Genomic DNA, 19,683 nt, shown 5'->3' on the forward strand with positions numbered 1-19,683 from the left:
GCCGTAAGGCTGCTCAACAGTTAGTCTGGGTAGCTAGTTAAATATTTAACCAAGCCGTAAGGCTGCTCAACAGTTAGTCTGGGTAGCTAGTTAAATATTTAACCAAGCCGTAAGGCTGCTCAACAGTTAGTCTGGGTAGCTAGTTAAATATTTAACCAAGCCGTAAGGCTGCTAAACAGTTAGTCTGGGTAGCTAGTTAAATATTTAACCAAGCCGTAAGGCTGCTCAACAGTTAGTCTGGGTAGCTAGTTAGTTAAATATTTAACCCATTTTTGGGGCCTTCCTCTGACACGGCCTGGTATAGAGGTCCTGGATGGCAGTCTGACTACTGCAGTCTGACTACTGCTGTATGACTTCCACTGCTCCTTGCTTCACTCTTTACAGGAAGAGTAGAACTAAATAGAACAGAACGACATTTCTCAGTTTAGTTTTGTTAAAGGTATTTCATCTCCGGTGACTGGGCAGGAGGAGACTTGGGCATTTCCTGATTTGTGTTTTCCAGGAAGCGCCAGTCCTGTTCCTGGTTTCCTCCCTGAGGATGGTGTGGGGAGGAAGGATGGGGGTGGGGAGAAAGAGAGTGTGTGTGTGTGTGTGTGCGTGTGTGCGTGCGCGCGTACGTGAGTTAATGCCTAAACTTCACCATAAACACAAAATGTGATGTTTGGAACAACTTGTAAATGTTATGTTTGAGAAACATGGCTGAAGGTCTAATTCTGACGTGAGACTGAGACACCTGATAGGACAAACACAGACCAGAAAGAAGAGGAAGGATTCAGTGTTCACTACTAGAACCAGCTGAATCTCCTCCGTTATGTCAACCTGTTGTTGTGTTCACTACTAGAACCAGCTGAATCTCCTCCGTTATGTCAACCTGTTGTTGTGTTCACAACTAGAACCAGCTGAATCTCCTCCGTTATGTCAACCTGTTGTTGTGTTCACTACTAGAACCAGCTGAATCTCCTCCGTTATGTCAACCTGTTGATGTGTTCACTACTAGAACCAGCTGAATCTCCTCCGTTATGTCAACCTGTTGATGTGTTCACTACTAGAACCAGCTGAATCTCCTCCGTTATGTCAACCTGTTGTTGTGTTCACTACTAGAACCAGCTGAATCTCCTCCGTTATGTCAACCTGTTGATGTGTTCACTACTAGAACCAGCTGAATCTCCTCCGTTATGTCAACCTGTTGTGTTCACTACTAGAACCAGCTGAATCTCCTCCGTTATGTCAACCTGTTGTGTTCACTACTAGAACCAGCTGAATCTCCTCCGTTATGTCAACCTGTTGTGTTCACTACTAGAACCAGCTGAATCTCCTCCGTTATGTCAACCTGTTGATGTGTTCACTACTAGAACCAGCTGAATCTCCTCCGTTATGTCAACCTGTTGTTGTGTTCACTACTAGAACCAGCTGAATCTCCTCCGTTATGTCAACCTGTTGTGTTCACTACTAGAACCAGCTGAATCTCCTCCGTTATGTCAACCTGTTGATGTGTTCACTACTAGAACCAGCTGAATCTCCTCCGTTATGTCAACCTGTTGTTGTGTTCACTACTAGAACCAGCTGAATCTCCTCCGTTATGTCAACCTGTTGTTGTGTTCACTACTAGAACCAGCTGAATCTCCTCCGTTATGTCAACCTGTTGATGTGTTCACTACTAGAACCAGCTGAATCTCCTCCGTTATGTCAACCTGTTGTTGTGTTCACTACTAGAACCAGCTGAATCTCCTCCGTTATGTCAACCTGTTGTTGTGTTCACTACTAGAACCAGCTGAATCTCCTCCGTTATGTCAACCTGTTGTTGTGTTCACTACTAGAACCAGCTGAATCTCCTCCGTTATGTCAACCTGTTGTTGTGTTCACTACTAGAACCAGCTGAATCTCCTCCGTTATGTCAACCTGTTGATGTGTTCACTACTAGAACCAGCTGAATCTCCTCCGTTATGTCAACCTGTTGTGTTCACTACTAGAACCAGCTGAATCTCCTCCGTTATGTCAACCTGTTGTGTTCACTACTAGAACCAGCTGCGTCTCCTCCGTTATGTCAACCTGTTGTTGTGTTCACTACTAGAACCAGCTGAATCTCCTCCGTTATGTCAACCTGTTGATGTGTTCACAACTAGAACCAGCTGAATCTCCTCCGTTATGTCAACCTGTTGTGTTCACTACTAGAACCAGCTGAATCTCCTCCGTTATGTCAACCTGTTGTGTTCACTACTAGAACCAGCTGAATCTCCTCCGTTATGTCAACCTGTTGTGTTCACTACTAGAACCAGCTGAATCTCCTCCGTTATGTCAACCTGTTGTGTTCACTACTAGAACCAGCTGCGTCTCCTCCGTTATGTCAACCTGTTGTTGTGTTCACTACTAGAACCAGCTGAATCTCCTCCGTTATGTCAACCTGTTGAAGTGTTCACTACTAGAACCAGCTGAATCTCCTCCGTTATGTCAACCTGTTGAAGTGTTCACTACTAGAACCAGCTGAATCTCCTCCGTTATGTCAACCTGTTGAAGTGTTCACTACTAGAACCAGCTGAATCTCCTCCGTTATGTCAACCTGTTGTTGTGTTCACTACTAGAACCAGCTGAATCTCCTCCGTTATGTCAACCTGTTGTGTTCACTACTAGAACCAGCTGAATCTCCTCCGTTATGTCAACCTGTTGAAGTGTTCACTACTAGAACCAGCTGAATCTCCTCCGTTATGTCAACCTGTTGTTGTGTTCACTACTAGAACCAGCTGAATCTCCTCCGTTATGTCAACCAGTGTTGACTTTGTGTAACTCAGTTTTTTTTGTCGCACTGCTTTGCTTTATCTTGGCCAGGTCGCAGTTGTAAATGAGAACTTGTTCTCAACTGGCCTACCTGGTTAAAAAAAGGTGAAATAAATAAAATGAAAAACTCAGGCTGTAGAACAACTGAGATGTAGTGTCCACATTATTAAACAGTGATTCACTGGTACAGACTATAATTCAGCTGTAGTGTCCTGCTGGTTAGTGTCCACATTATTAAACAGTGATTCACTGGTACAGGACTATAATTCAGCTGTAGTGTCCTGCTGGTTAGTGTCCACACTACTAAACAGTGATTCACTGGTACAGACTATAATTCAGCTACTCAAGTGGAAACACTGCATCTAGAATCATGGAGGATAACTCAACGTGTTGTCTTGTTTCCATTGTGGACACACTACATAGTGTCAACTCCAAGAGGTTTAACTGTGTCTGATCCTATACAGACATGAGGGAAGGGACAGTGATGATGATAATCACCGTGATGGTGTATTTATGTATGTTATGGTAGCAGTACTGCTAAACCTGTCTGACCGGTAATATTGATGGAGGTTATTCAAAAACAAAAAATATAGGCCACACACACACACACAGAGATGTAGAGATCAGCATTGGTCTCTGGTGGAATATTCCATGGGTCTGATTGCTACTGAAACCAGCCAGTGTCAGCAGGGGTGTGTGTGTGTGTGTGTGTGTGTGTGTGTGTGTGTGTGTGTGTGTGTGTGTGTGTGTGAAATAGCCACACATGTCAACCAGATGGACACAATGGAACTATCTCAATTGCAGCCAGAGGAGGAGGGTCAGTTTATACAGGGAATGTATCCAAAATGGCACTCTATTCCCTATGGAGGGAACCCTATAGCACCCTCTTCCGTGTTGGCCCTGGTCAAAAGTAGTGCACTACGTGAGTGATTCCTCACAAAACACACACCCAAAAAATAGTTTGGGGTTTTTCAGGAAACCTAAACCATAGAATAGTTCTTTGGCGGAAATATTGTTGACATATTTGGCGTTTGTATCTAAAAGCATAATGGAGAAATAATTAAGCAAAGTTGGGGTGTGTGTGTGTGTGTGTGTGTGTGTGTATATATATATATATATATATATATATATATATATATATATATATATATATATATATATATATATATATATATATATATATATATATATATATATATATATATATATATATATATATATATATATATATTTTAGTCTTACACAGGCCTCCTTTAAGACTCCATAGTGTTTCATCTGTAGAGGCTACAAAGCAACATTGGTGTCACGTGAAGATTTACTGCTTGCTCTTGAGCAGGTGAATTTGTCCCAGTGTCTGGTGGAAAGCAGACTAAACCAGGATTTCCTCTAGGATTAAGCCTTAGCTCTAGTCTGTTCATTTTTGTCCTAAAAATCTCCCTAGTCCTTGCTGATGACAAGCATACCCATAACATTATGCAGCCACCACCATGCATGAAAATATGAAGAGTGGTACTCAGTGATGAGTTGTTTTGGATTTGCCCCAAACAACGCTTTCTTTTCAGGACATAAAGTTAATTTATTTTCCATACTGTTTTAAAGTCACTATTGGCTTCATGGTGAAATCCCTGACCTGTTTCCTTCATCTCTGGCAACTGAGTTGTAGTGACTGGGTGTATTGATAGACTGTCCAATGTGTAATTAATAACTTCACCATGCTCAAAGGGATGTTCAATGTCTGTTTTTTTTTTTTACCCATCGAACAACAGGTGCCCTTTGCAAGGCATTGGAAAACCTCCATGGTCTTTGTGGTTGAATCTGTGTTTGAAATTCACTGCTCGACTGAGGGTCCTTAGAGATAAATGTATGTGCGGGGTACATAGATGAGGTGGTCATTAAACACTGTTATTGCACACAGTGAGTCCATGCAACTTATTATGTGACTTGTTAAGGACATTTTTACTCCTGAACATATTTAGGCATTTCCATAACAAAGGGGTTGAATACTTATTGACTCAAAACATTTTTAATTAATTTGTAAACATTTCTAAAAACATTATTTAACTTTAACATGATGGGGTATTGTGTGTAGGCCAGTGACACAATCTGAATTGAATCAATTTTAAATTCTGGTAGAATTTGGTAGAGCGTAGCTCGGTTGGTAGAGCATGACTCTTGCAATGCCAGGATAGTGGGTTCAATCCCAGGGACCACTCATTTGGCACGCATGACTAAGTTGCTTTGGATAAGAGCGTTTGCTGAATGACATAGGGGTTGAAGTCGGAGGTTTACATATACCTTAGCCAAATATATTTAAACTCAGTATTTCACAATTGCTGACATATAATCCTAGTAAAAATGCCCTGTCTTAGGTCAATTAGGATCACCACTTTATTTTAAGAATGTGAAATGTCAGAATAATAGTAGAGTGATTTTATTTCAGCTTTTATTTCTTTCATCACATTCCCAGTGGGTCAGAAGTATTTGGTAGCATTGCCTTTAAATTGTTTAACTTGGGTCAAATGTTTCGGATAGCCTTCCACAAGCTTCCCACAATAAGTTAGGGGAAGCTGAGTCAGGTTTGTAGGCCTCCTTGCTTGCACACGCTTTTTCAGTTCTGCCCACAAATGTTCTATAGGATTGAGGTCAGGGCTTTGAGAACTTGATTTTGTTGTCCTTAAGCCATTTTGCCACAACTTGGGAAGTATCCTTGTCCGTTTGGAAGACCCATTTGCGACCAAGCTTTAACTTCCTGACTGATGTCTTGAGATGAAGCCTCAATATATCCACATACTTTTCCTCCTCATGATGCCATCTATTTTGTGAAGTGCACCAGTCCCTCCTGCAGCAAAGCACCCCCACAACATGATGCTGCCACCCTTGTGCTTCATGGTTGGGATGGTGTTCTTCAGCTTGCAAACGTCCCCCTTTTTCCTACAAACATAACAATGGTCATTATGGCCAAACCGTTCTATTTTTGTTTCATCAGACCAGAGGACATTTCTCCAAAAAGTACGATGTTTGTCCCCATGTGCAGTTGCAAACCGTAGTCTGGCTTTTTTCATGGTGGTTTTGGAGCAGTGGCTTCTTCCTTGCTGAGCGGCCTTTCGGGTTATGTCGATTTAGGACTCGTTTTACTGTGGATATAGATACTTTTTTTACCTGTTTCCAGCATCTTCACAAGGTCCTTTGCTTTTGTTCCGGGATTGATTTGCACATTTTGCACCAAAGTACGTTCATCTCTAGGAGACAGAACGCGTCTCCTTCCTGAGCGGTATGACGGCTGCGTGGTCCCAAACTATTGTTTGTACAGATGAATGTGGTACCTTCAGGCATTTGGAAATTGCTCCCAAGGATGAACCAGACTTGTGGAGGTCTACAATTTTTTTCTCATGTCTTGGTTGATTTCTTTTAATTTTCCCCTGATGTCAAGCAAAGAGGCACTGAGTTTGAAGGTAGGCCTTGAAATACATCCACAGGTACAACTCCAATTGACTCAAATTATGTCAATTAGCCTATCAGAAGCTTCTAAAGCCATGACATCATTTTCTGCAATTTTCTAAGCTGTTTATGTAAACTTCTGGCCCACTGGAATTGTGATACAGTGAATTATAAGTGAAATAATCTGTCTGTAAACTATTGTTGGAAAAATTACTTGTGTCATGCACAAAGTAATGTCCTAACCGACTTGCCAAAACTATAGTTTGTTAACTCTTGGGTATGTGGGTCGTGACCATCCCACCTGTGGGACACACTATTCAACAGCCAGTGAAATAGCAGGGCGCCAAATTCAAAACAACAAAAATCTCATAATTCAAATTTCTCAAACAAACAACTATTATATCCCATTTTAAAGATACACTTCTCCTTAATCCAACCACATTGTCCGATTTCAAAAAGACTTTACAGCGAAAGCTTAGCATTAGATTATGTTAGCACATCACCTTGACAAGAAAAACCACACAGCCATTTTCCAAGCAAGGAGAGGCGTCACAAAAACCAGAAATACAGCTAAAATGAATCACTAACCTTTGATGATCTTCATCAGATCATAGGACTTCATGTTACACAATACATGTATGTTTTGCTCGATAAAGTTCATATTTATATCCAAAAACCCCATTTTACATTGGTGTGTGTGATGTTCAGAAATGTTTTGCCTCCCAAAACTTCCGGTGAATGAGCACATCAATTTACAGAAATACTCATCATAAACGTTGATAAAATATTAAACTGTAATTCAAAGAATTATAGATACACCTCTCCTTAATGCAACCGCTGTCAGATTTTTAAAAAACTTGACAGTGAAAGCACACTTCAATAATCTGAGTACAGCGTTCAGACACGAAACCACACGAGTCAATAAAACTCAGAAATATTATAAATATTCACTTACCTTTGATGATCTTCATCAGAATGCACTCCCAGGATTCCCAGGTCCACAATAAATGTTTGTTTTGTTCGATAAAGTCCATTTATGTCCAAATACCTCCTTTTTGTTTGTGCGTTCAGTCCACTACTCCAAATGCAGGAAGCGCGCAAAAATGTCACGACGAAAAGTAAAAAAAGTTATATTTACGTTCGTAGAAATATTTCAAACGATGTATAGCATCAATCTTTAGGATGTTTTTAACATAAATCTCTAGTAATATTCCAACCGGACAATTCCAATGTCTTCAGAAAAGAAAAGGAACACAGCTCACACTCACGTGAGCGCACGCCCCTGAGCTCATGTCATTTCCTCACTCATCTGACTCCAGGCCCTCTTGTTCACTTCAAATTCACAGTAGAAGCCTGAAACAACGTTCTAAAGACTGTTGACATCTAGTGGAAGCCTTAGGAAGTGCAAAATGAACCCTAAGTCACTGTATCGGCAATCACTTAAAAAAACTACAACCCTCAGATTTCCCACTTCCTGGTTGGATTTTTCTCCAGGTTTTTTCCTGCCATATGAGTTCTGTTATACACAGACATCATTCAAACAGTTTTAGAAACTTCAGAATTTTCTATCCAAATCTACTAATAATATGCATATCCTACCTTCTGAGCCTGAGTAGCAGGCAGTTTAATTTAGGCACACCTTTCATCCGGACGTCAAAATACTGCCCCCTACCCTAGAGAAGTTAACAAGAAATTTGTGGAGGGGTTGAAAAACAAGTTTTATTGACTCCAACCGAAGTGTATGTAAACTTCTGACTTCAACTGTGTATATAAAATGTGTTCTACACATTTCTATCTGAATGTTCTGTAATGTTAAACCCTCCTGAACAGGCCCCATGGGCTAAAACCTGGCAGCTCTTTGATTGGTGTTGCCATGGTGAAGAGGATTCTTAATGTCCTAGGAGGACACTGATAGGACGGCCAGGGTTTGGAGTGGGTGTGTTTGTGTCTGCAGTCAGGCTAGTGCCTATGTAGCTGATGGAGAGTTTTCAGTGTGAGTCTAGTAGAGTGGAAATAGCCTGGTCCCAGATCTACTGATCTATCATAGTAGAATGGAAATAGCCTGGTCCCAGATCTACTGATCCGTCATAGTTATGTGGAAATAGCCTGGTCACGTCCCAGTTCTGTTTGTGCATCATGCTAATACTTCTTGTCATGTCTAACAGTGGCATAATGGCACAAACAGACTGGTACCCAGGCTAGGGAAGAAATGACAGACCAAATACATTTCCTAGACAGTGGAACAGGAAGTGAAAGAGATGGATGGGTCAAGAGGAAGAGTTGTGAGGGAAGGACAAAAATGATACACCCCTCCCTCCCTCTTATCTCTTAGTATTCTCTGTAGTTACGACATCCACCTCTCCTGTCTATTGTAAACTGTTTAGAGGGCCATTTGGAACTGTGATGTTATTATCAGGTCTATTAGTATGACAACTAAAATGGGTTTCTCCTCCCTTTCTCTCCTCTCCTGTCTGCCTCTTTCTGTCCGTCTGTCTACTCTAGGGGGTTGTCACGACTGCCCTTCCTCCCACAATGTCTTCTGAAACCAAGCCCATCCAGGGGTCAGTATCCCCATGCTCTACGACCCCTCCCCTGACCTCCAGGTCCCCTGGCTCCCCGGTCTCTCCGGTGTCCCCTGGGTCCCTGTGCCCGCCGTTCTCCCGGCACCGAGACCGTTCCCCCTCCCCCATGAGAGGTTACCTCATACCCAGCCCCCTGCCAACCAGACGTACTAGGACCTGCTCCGCGTGAGTACATACACACACCCAGTTAGTGTTATAATTCAATAGTTATGAAACTGCTTAATTTATTATGTCTAGGGGTCCTAGCTACATGGTCTGTAACCTGACTCATTATGTCTAGGGGTCCTAGCTACATGTAACCTGACTCATTATGTCTAGGGGTCCTAGCTACATGGTCTGTAACCTGACTCATTATGTCTAGGGGTCCTAGCTACATGGTCTATAACCTGACTCATTATGTCTAGGGGTCCTAGCTACATGGTCTGTAACCTGACTCATTATGTCTAGGGGTCCTAGCTACATGGTCTGTAACCTGACTCATTATGTCTAGGGGTCCTAGCTACATGGTCTGTAACCTGACTCATTATGTCTAGGAGTCCTAGCTACATGGTCTGTAACCTGACTCATTATGTCTAGGGGTCCTAGTCCTAGCTACATGGTCTGTAACCTGACTCATTATGTCTAGGAGTCCTAGCTACATGGTCTGTAACCTGACTCATTATGTCTAGGAGTCCTAGCTACATGGTCTGTAACCTGACTCATTATGTCTAGGGGTCCTAGCTACATGGTCTATAACCTGACTCATTATGTCTAGGAGTCCTAGCTACATGGTCTATAACCTGACTCATTATGTCTAGGAGTCCTAGCTACATGGTCTATAACCTGACTCATTATGTCTAGGAGTCCTAGCTACATGGTCTATAACCTGACTCATTATGTCTAGGAGTCCTAGCTACATGGTCTGTAACCTGATTCATTATGTCTAGGGGTCCTACTAGCTACATGGTCTGTAACCTGACCCATTATGTCTAGGGGTCCTAGCTACATGGTCTGTAACCTGACTCATTATGTCTAGGGATCCTAGCTACATGGTCTGTAACCTGACTCATTATGTCTAGGGATCCTAGCTACATGGTCTGTAACCTGACTCATTATGTCTAGGGGTCCTAGCTACATGGTCTGTAACCTGACTCATTATGTCTAGGAGTCCTAGCTACATGGTCTGTAACCTGACTCATTATGTCTAGGGGTCCTAACTACATGGTCTGTAACCTGACTCATTATGTCTAGGGGTCCTAGCTACATGGTCTGTAACCTGACTCATTATGTCTAGGGGTCCTAGCTACATGGTCTGTAACCTGACTCATTATGTCTAGGGGTCCTAGCTACATGGTCTGTAACCTGACTCATTATGTCTAGGGGTCTTAGCTACATGGTCTGTAACCTGACTCATTATGTCTAGGAGTCCTTTTCCTAGCTACATGGTCTGTAACCTGACTCATTATGTCTAGGGGTCCTAGCTACATGGTCTATAACCTGACTCATTATGTCTAGGGGTCCTAGCTACATGGTCTGTAACCTGACTCATTATGTCTAGGGGTCCTAGCTACATGGTCTGTAACCTGACTCATTATATCTAGGGATCCTAGCTACATGGTCTGTAACCTGACTCATTATGTCTAGGGATCCTAGCTACATGGTCTGTAACCTGACTCATTATGTCTAGGGGTCCTAGCTACATGGTCTGTAACCTGACTCATTATGTCTAGGAGTCCTAACTACATGGTCTGTAACCTGACTCATTATGTCTAGGGGTCCTAACTACATGGTCTGTAACCTGACTCATTATGTCTAGGGGTCCTAGCTACATGGTCTGTAACCTGACTCATTATGTCTAGGGGTCCTAGCCCTAACTACATGGTCTGTAACCTGACTCATTATGTCTAGGGGTCCTAGCGACGTGGGCTGTAACCTGACTCATTATGTCTAGGAGTCCTAGCTACATGGTCTGTAACCTGACTCATTATGTCTAGGGGTCCTAGTCCTAGCTACATGGTCTGTAACCTGACTCATTATGTCTAGGAGTCCTTTTCCTAGCTACATGGTCTGTAACCTGACTCATTATGTCTAGGAGTCCTTTTCCTAGCTACATGGTCTGTAACCTAACTCATTATGTCTAGGGGTCCTAGCTACATGGTCTATAACCTGACTCATTATGTCTAGGGGTCCTAGCTACAAGGTCTGTAACCTGACTCATTATGTCTAGGGGTCCTAGCTACATGGTCTGTAACCTGACTCATTATGTCTAGGGGTCCTAGCTACATGGTCTGTAACCTGACTCATTATGTCTAGGGATCCTAGCTACATGGTCTGTAACCTGACTCATTATGTCTAGGGATCCTAGCTACATGGTCTGTAACCTGACTCATTATGTCTAGGGGTCCTAGCTACATGGTCTGTAACCTGACTCATTATGTCTAGGAGTCCTAACTACATGGTCTGTAACCTGACTCATTATGTCTAGGGGTCCTAACTACATGGTCTGTAACCTGACTCATTATGTCTAGGGGTCCTAGCTACATGGTCTGTAACCTGACTCATTATGTCTAGGGGTCCTAGCCCTAACTACATGGTCTGTAACCTGACTCATTATGTCTAGGGGTCCTAGCTACGTGGGCTGTAACCTGACTCATTATGTCTAGGAGTCCTAGCTACATGGTCTGTAACCTGACTCATTATGTCTAGGGGTCCTAGTCCTAGCTACATGGTCTGTAACCTGACTCATTATGTCTAGGAGTCCTTTTCCTAGCTACATGGTCTATAACCTGACTCATTATGTCTAGGGGTCCTAGGCCTAGCTACATGGTCTGTAACCTGACTCATTATGTCTAGGGGTCCTAGCTACATGGTCTGTAACCTGACTCATTATGTCTAGGAGTCCTTTTCCTAGCTACATGGTCTGTAACCTGACTCATTATGTCTAGGGGTCCTAGCTACATGGTCTGTAACCTGACTCATTATGTCTAGGAGTCCTTTTCCTAGCTACATGGTCTATAACCTGACTCATTATGTCTAGGGGTCCTAGGCCTAGCTACATGGTCTGTAACCTGACTCATTATGTCTAGGGGTCCTAGCTACATGGTCTGTAACCTGACTCATTATGTCTAGGAGTCCTTTTCCTAGCTACATGGTCTGTAACCTGACTCATTATGTCTAGGGGTCCTAGCTACATGGTCTATAACCTGACTCATTATGTCTAGGGGTCCTAGTCCTAGCTACATGGTCTGTAACCTGACTCATTATGTCTAGGGGTCCTAGCTACATGGTCTGTAACCTGACTCATTATGTCTAGGGGTCCTAGCTACATGGTCTGTAACCTGACTCATTATGTCTAGGGGTCCTAGCTACATGGTCTGTAACCTGACTCATTATGTCTAGGGGTCTTAGCTACATGGTCTGTAACCTGACTCATTATGTCTAGGAGTCCTTTTCCTAGCTACATGGTCTGTAACCTGACTCATTATGTCTAGGGGTCCTAGCTACATGGTCTATAACCTGACTCATTATGTCTAGGGGTCCTAGCCCTAACTACATGGTCTGTAACCTGACTCATTATGTCTAGGGGTCCTAGCTACATGGTCTATAACCTGACTCATTATGTCTAGGGGTCCTAGTCCTAGCTACATGGTCTGTAATCTGATTGGATGTGTGCATTAATATAAGAAGTAAGCGTATGTGACCAGGTGTTGACTGCATTTACCCAGGAGACACCATACCTTGGTCCAGGACCAGCTCTGTCTCTCTTGACCTCGTGGTCGGTCAGTCACAGAGGATTATTATTGGTTCAGATGATGAGGAAACAATATGTACAAGAAGGAAACATACCAAAGGCCCAAACTAAAGACTCTAAACCAAACCAAAGGCCTCAAGACCACCAAAGAAATCCTTCAGCCTCACGGTTTTTCCAGATGGGACACTGACTGACATTCACCTTAATTGGCAACACCTGATGTGCTTATCAAGGCTTAGCTCACCACCTAGACCCGGTTGGTGCTGCCCCCTGGGGGATGGAGTGTGGAAGTGTATCCTGGCAGTGGCAATCTGTTGACTGTTTGCCAACACTACCCCCACCCCATATCATCACACTGTGCGCCGTGTCATCACACTAAAGTAGTACGTCAATTAAGAGTTGTGAGCTTATGCCTAAACTTCTGTCATGGCACCACACTATCACAAGGGGGAGTTAGAACGCTGATATATCTCTCATCTAAACTGTGGCACAAATTGGGGGATTTTTCACACCAAGCTCAGCTATTTACACTATCCTTTTGTAAATTAATCGAGCTGGGAATGTTTCAGTCTGAGAGTCTCTCTCCTCTGGCGCTAGAGTCCTGCATCAGGCAAAACAACATTTAGCTGGCGGGTTGGTCCCAGAGTTGAGAGAGAACATGGGTCAATACAATGGCTCAATTACACTTGACATGTGGACTGATGATTTTAGAAAAATAGACATGGTGGCCTTTCGGTTTCTCTCCCGCTAAAACCAGAAATAAACCATTCTAAATTACAAACTGTCTTTATTTACCACAGTGTGAGAGTGACAGCCCCTCTATAGAAAGTGAGTTTCTGAAACACGGAGTCCTTCTTTACTGATGAGAAGAAGAAACTGAATGAAAGTACAGTGAGGATAGGGAGGGGAAAAAGATTGACCTGAGCTAGTTAATTTATTTAGTTAATGAAATGTACTAGTTTATTTAGGCAATTTAATATTCATCTAGGTTTGACCTATTTAGTAGGCTATTTACAGCAAAATCTATATTTGTCAGCATAAAGCTGAGTGACTCGCTCATTTCTGGCTTTGGATCAAAATAAATAAGTACCAACATTCTTTCTAATTAACTTGGTCAAAACATTTCTTTATTGAAGACTAATCTGTTCATATTGTTTGTGTTAAATTATTTGTGACGTTGTCGTGGTTACAATGAAGAATGGAAACCGACTATATCAAATCTAATTCATACTGAATAATTACATGCGTGTTGCAAGCTTGTCATTGTTCCTTTTTGAAAATGTTGCCTGCCTTTTATTGTGTGTGTGTGTGTGTGTGTGTGTGTGTGTGTGTGTGTGTGTGTGTGTGTAGGGCGGAGCGTGCAGCGGAGGGTCCGTCGTTCAGCGGCGTATGTAAGTGTTTCTCTCGGACTAAAGGACACGGCTTCATCACACCAGCCGACGGAGGCAGCGACATCTTTGTCCACATCTCAGAGTGAGTTTGGATCACAGCCTCAACACACATTATAAAATAATAGCAGCTCCCACTGACCCAGTGATGAGGACGGTGACGAGGGGTCTGCAGTTCACTGTGTGTCCTTTCACCTTTTATCGTGGCGTCATTGGTCCCTGAGGTCCTAGTTGCCCGTCTTTAGAGAGGAGATTCTCTCTCCTTCAAAAGCAGGCTATTCGAGTGGTCGACCGTATCAGAAGTACAGAGCGATTGGTACAGCCAGTACTTTTAGTCCCCAAGCACGATGGAATGTAGCGTCCCGTCCTGAACCTCAAGGTAGCAAGTTCAAAATGCTCACACTCTGCCGCCGCCGGCTACTGCAGTCGGTGCCTCCCAGCAGTTGGTTCAAGTTCATACATCTGAAGGATTTCTATTATTTTCAATGTGATATACATCCTCCCCATTTCCCAATCATCCTTCTCTATGGTAGTGGAGGCGGTGCCAGGGGATCAGAGTATTGGCCTATCAGGGTGATTGGCTGGTCGTAGCGGAGTCGAGGGAACAAGTGGAGCTCCACGCTGCCACGCTGGTTTCCCATAGTCAGTCTCTGAGTTCATAGTGAATCTCTGGGGTTCGTGGTGAATAACAAGAAAAGTTGTTTGTCTCCGGCTCAGTGGATTCAGTTTCTGGGTCTTGTTTTGGACTTGGTTCTGAATCATTTGTTTTTGTCCCAACAGAGGAGGGCCGCATTGCAGCTTTGTCTGGTACAGTTTCAGCTGGGGCACTCTTTTAGACTTGTGCATGCGGTTATTGTGTCTGATGGTCTCTATGATAGCTGTGGTGCCTCTGGGACTTCTGTTAATCATACCTGCTGGCCTTGTACAGCTTGTACCTGCTGGCCTTGTACGAGTCGCGCTGGGATAGGTCATCGGGGTTCATTCTGTTGACATTGAATGCTGCAGTATGGGCTCTCAGCATGGCAGGGATTTCTCTGTTCATCCAATGTTTTTGGTTGAGTTTTGTCCGGATTGTTATTTTGTGGGTACATCATCATCAACACATTTCCTAATGAAGTCTGTGACTGAAGATGTATATTCCTCAATGTTGATGGATGGGTCTTTAAACATATTCCACTCAGTATTCTCAAAACATTCCTGCAGCATTGAGTCTGCCTCTGTCCAGCTCCTCACTGTTCTCTGTGTTGGTGGCTCCCTCTTGAGTTGCTGCTTGGAGGAGGGGAGTAGGAACAGAGAGCCATGATCTGATTGGACGAAGTGAGGGCGGGAGATGGTTATTTACGAGTCACTGAGTGTACAAAACATTATGGACACCTTCCTAATATTGAGTTGCACCCCCCCTTTGTTCAAGGCACTAAAATATTTTCTTGCCCATTCACCCTTTAATTTTTAAAATTTTTTTTAATTGAACCTTTATTTAACTAGGCAAGTCAGTTAAGAACAAATTCTTATTTTCAATGACGGCCTACCAGGGAACAGTGGGTTAACTGCCTTGTTCAGGGGCAGAACGACAGATTTTTATGTATTTTTTTTATGTGTGCCTTTTGAATGGCACAGACACACAATCCATGTCTCAATTGTCTCAAGGTTTAAAAATCCTTCTTTAACCTGTCTCCTCCCCTTCATCTACACTGATTGAAGTGCATTTAACAAGTGACATAAATAAGGGATCATAGCTTTCACCTGGTTAGTCTGTGATGGAAAGAACAGGTGTCCATAATGTGTTGTACACTCAGTGTATGTTTGTGGTCTGGGAAGTTGTGTACACGTGGTTGTAGGAGAGAAGACAGTTGGAACAGAACGAACTGATAAAGATGAGCATGTCTTCTCATATCTCACTCCTCCCTCCTCCCTCTACAGTATCGAGGGGGAATACGTGCCAATGGAAGGAGATGAGGTGAGCTATAAGGTGTGCTCCATCCCTCCCAAGTACCAGAAGATCCAGGCGGTGGATGTCACCATCACCCACCTCAACCCAGGATCGAAGCACGAGACCTGGGGTGGGGCGCTGCTCAGCTCCCCCTGAGTCCCGGAGGTTTCTGGAGGGGAGAAATGTCAACAGGGAAAGGGTCCTCTTCTTTGTAGTTTTTCTGAAGGGACGTATGGGTTAAAGCTTGTTGTGGGAGGAAATGGAAAGGTTGGTATTTGAATGGGGAAGACATGTATCATTAGACTGGAAGGTTAATCAAATAAAACTGCATCACTTCAACAATACATGGTTCTCTAGTTTTTATTCATGGTTTGAACTAATATCACTGAGATCTCATTTTTACATTTTAGTCATTTAGCAGACGCTCTTATCCAGAGCGACTTACAGTAGTGAATGCATACATTTCATACATTTCATTTCATGCATTTTTGTACTGGCCCCCCGTGGGAATCGAACCCACAACCCTGGCGTTGCACACACCATGCTCTACCAACTGAGCCACATGTAGGCTACAATGGTAAACATCCCTCCATGTAGGCTACAATGGTAAACATCCCTCCATGTAGACTACAGTGGTAAAGATCCCTCCATGTAGGCTACAATGGTAAACATCCCTCCATGTAGGCTACAGTGGTAAACAGCCCCCATGTAGGCTACAATGGTAAACATCCCTCCATGTAGGCTACAATGGTAAACATCCCCCATGTAGGCTACAGTGGTAAACATCCCCCATGTAGGCTACAGTGGTAAACATCCCCCATGTAGGCTACGGTGGTAAACATCCTCCATGTAGGCTACGGTGGTAAACATCCCCCATGTAGGCTACGGTGGTAAACATCCCCCCATGTAGGCTACGGTGGTAAACATCCCCCCATGTAGGCTACAGTGGTAAACATCCCCCCATGTAGGCTACAGTGGTAAACATCCCCCCATGTAGGCTACAGTGGTAAACATCCCTCCATGTAGGCTACAGTGTTAAACAGCTTGGAAAATTCCAGAAAATGGTGTCATGGCTTTAGAAGCTTCTGATAGGCTAATTGACATCGTTTGAGTCAATGGAGGTGTACCTGGGGATGTATTTCAAGGCCAACCTTCAAACTCAGTGCCTCTGCTTGACATCATGGGAAAATCAAAAGAAATCAGCCAAGACCTCAGAAAAAAATGTAAGACCTCCACAAGTCTGGTTAATCCTTGGGAGCAATTTCCAAATGCCTGAAGGTACCACGTTCATCTGTACAAACAATAGTACGCAAGTATAAACACCATGGGACCACGCAGCCGTCATACAACTCAGGAAGGAGACGCATTCTGTCTCCTAGAGATTAACTTACTTTGGTGCGAAAAGTGCAAATCAGAACAACAGCAAAGGACCTTGTGAAGATGCTGGAGGAAACAGGTACAACAGTTTCTATATCCACAGTAAAACGAGTCCAATAACGACATAACCTGAAAGGCCGCTCAGCAAGGAAGAAGCAACTGCTCCAAAACCGCCATAAGAAAGCCAGACTACGGTTTGCAACTGCACATGGGGACAAAGATCGTACTTTTTGGAGAAATGTCCTCTGGTCTGATGTAATAAAAATAGAACTGTTTGGCCATAATGACCATCGTTATGTTTGGAGGAAAAAGGGGGATGATTGCAAGCCGAAGAACACCAGCCCAACCGTGAAGCACGGGGGTGGCCGCATCATGTTGTGGGGGTGCTTTGCTGCAGGAGGGACTGGTGCACTTCACAAAATAGATGGCATCATGAGGAAAGACAATTATGTGGATATATTGAAGGAACATCTCAAGACATCAGTCAGGAAGTTAAAGCTTGGTCGCAAATGGGTCTTCCAAATGGACATTGACCCCAAGCATACTTCCAAAGTTGTGGCAAAATGGCTTAAGGACAACAAAGTCAAGGTATTGGAGTGGCCATCACAAAGCCCTGACCTCAATCCCATCTAAAATTTGTGGGCAGGACTGAAAAAGCATATGTGAGCAAGGAGGCCAAGGAATAAATGTCAGGAATTGTGAAAAACTGAGTTTAAATGTATGTGTATGTAAACCTCCGACTTCAACTGTATATATATATATATATGTGTGTGTATTTATATATTTTAAATGTGAATCGCATTTTTATTTGGCCTGACGGCATTGCACGTACCCCTGCGTGTATGCCTACCCAATTTTGGGAATACCTGATTTAAGGAAATCAGTCAATTGAAATACAATCACTAGGCCCTGATCTATGGATTTCATGGCTGTGAATATGCATCTGTTGGTTTCAGATACTGTAAAAACATATATTTTTTTAAGTAGGGGCATGGATCAGAACACCAGTCAGTATCTGGTGTGACCATCATTTCCCTCATGAAGCGGGACACATCTCCTTCAAGTAGAGTTGATCAGGCTGTTCATTGTAGCCTGTGGAATGTTGTCCCACTCCTCTTCAATGGCTGTGCGAAGTTGCTGGATATTGGCAGGAACTGAAACATGCTGTTGTACACGTCTATCCAGAGCATCCTAAACGTGCTGGCGAGTATGGAGGACATGGAACTGGGAAATGTTCAGCTTCCAGGAATTGTGTACAGATCCCTGCGACATGGGGCTGTGCATTATAATGCTTAAACATGAGGTGATGGGTGCAGATGGATGGCATGACAATGGGCCTCAGGATCTGGTCACGGTATCTCTGTGCATTCAAATTACCATTGATTAAATGCAATTGTGTTTGTTGTCCGTAGCTTATGCCTGCCCATACCACAACCCCACTGCCACCATGGGGCACTCTGTTCTCAAAACTAACATCAGCAAACTGCTCGCCCACATGACAGGGCGGCAGGTAGCCAACCCAGACAGGACGACCACGTCAGTGACTTAACCCACTCAAGTGACGCACCCCTCCTAGGGACGGCATGGAAGAGCACCAGTAAGCCAGTGACTCAGCCCCTGTAATAGGGTTAGAGGCAGAGAATCCCAGTGGAGAGAGGGGAACCGGCCAGGCAGAGACAGGAAGGGTGGTTCATTGCTCCAGAGCCTTTCCGTTCACCTTCACACTCCTGGGCCAGACTACACTCAATCATATGACCTTCTGAAGAGATGAGTCTTCAGTAAAGACTTAAAGGTTGAGACTGTCTGCGTCTCTCACATGGGTAGGCAGACCATTCCATAAAAATTGAGCTCTATAGGAGAAAGCCCTGCCTCCAGCTGTTTGCTTAGAAATTCTAGGGACAATTAGGAGGCCTGCGTCTTGTGACCGTAGCGTACGTGTAGGTATGTACGGCAGGACCAAATCGGAAAGATAGGTAGGATCAAGCCCATGTAATGCTTTGTAGGTTAGCAGTAAAACCTTGAAATCAGCCCTTGCCTTAACAGGAAGCCATTGTAGGGAGGCTAGCACTGGAATAATATGATCACATTTTTTGGTTCTAGTCAGGATTCTAGCAGCCATATTTAGCACTAACTGAAGTTTATTTTGTGCATTATCCGGGTAGCCGGAAAGTAGAGCATTGCAGTAGTTTAACCTAGAAGTAACAAAAGCATGGATAAATTTTTCTGCATCATTTTTGGACAGAAAGTTTCTGATTTTTGCAATGTTACGTAGATGGAAAAACGCTGTCCTTGAAACAGTCTTGATATGTTCGTCAAAAGAGAGATCAGGGTCCAGAGTAACGCCGAGGTCCTTCAGTTTTATTTGAGACAACTGTACAACCATCAAGATTAATTGTCAGATTCAACAGAAGATCTCTTTGTTTCTTGGGACCTAGAACAAGCATCTCTGTTTTGTCTGAGTTTAAA

At 43.4% G+C, this 19,683-nt stretch overlaps 1 protein-coding gene across 1 annotated transcript in view; it reads left to right on the forward strand.

The window, feature by feature from the left end:
- LOC115208391 (calcium-regulated heat stable protein 1) overlaps window positions 1–16,184 on the forward strand; it is a 25,957-nt gene extending 9,773 nt beyond the window's left edge. The window contains exons 2-4 of the mRNA XM_029776421.1: window positions 8,713–8,957; window positions 13,873–13,995; window positions 15,831–16,184. Coding sequence (XP_029632281.1) covers window positions 8,743–8,957; window positions 13,873–13,995; window positions 15,831–15,996 — 504 coding nt within the window. The 5' untranslated portion in view covers window positions 8,713–8,742 and the 3' untranslated portion in view covers window positions 15,997–16,184. The remainder of the gene's footprint in view (window positions 1–8,712; window positions 8,958–13,872; window positions 13,996–15,830) is intronic.
- The last annotated feature ends 3,499 nt before the right edge of the window (window positions 16,185–19,683 follow it).

The sequence above is a fragment of the Salmo trutta genome, chromosome 1 (assembly GCF_901001165.1).
Source record: "Salmo trutta chromosome 1, fSalTru1.1, whole genome shotgun sequence".
Classification (NCBI taxonomy): Eukaryota; Metazoa; Chordata; class Actinopteri; order Salmoniformes; family Salmonidae; genus Salmo; species Salmo trutta.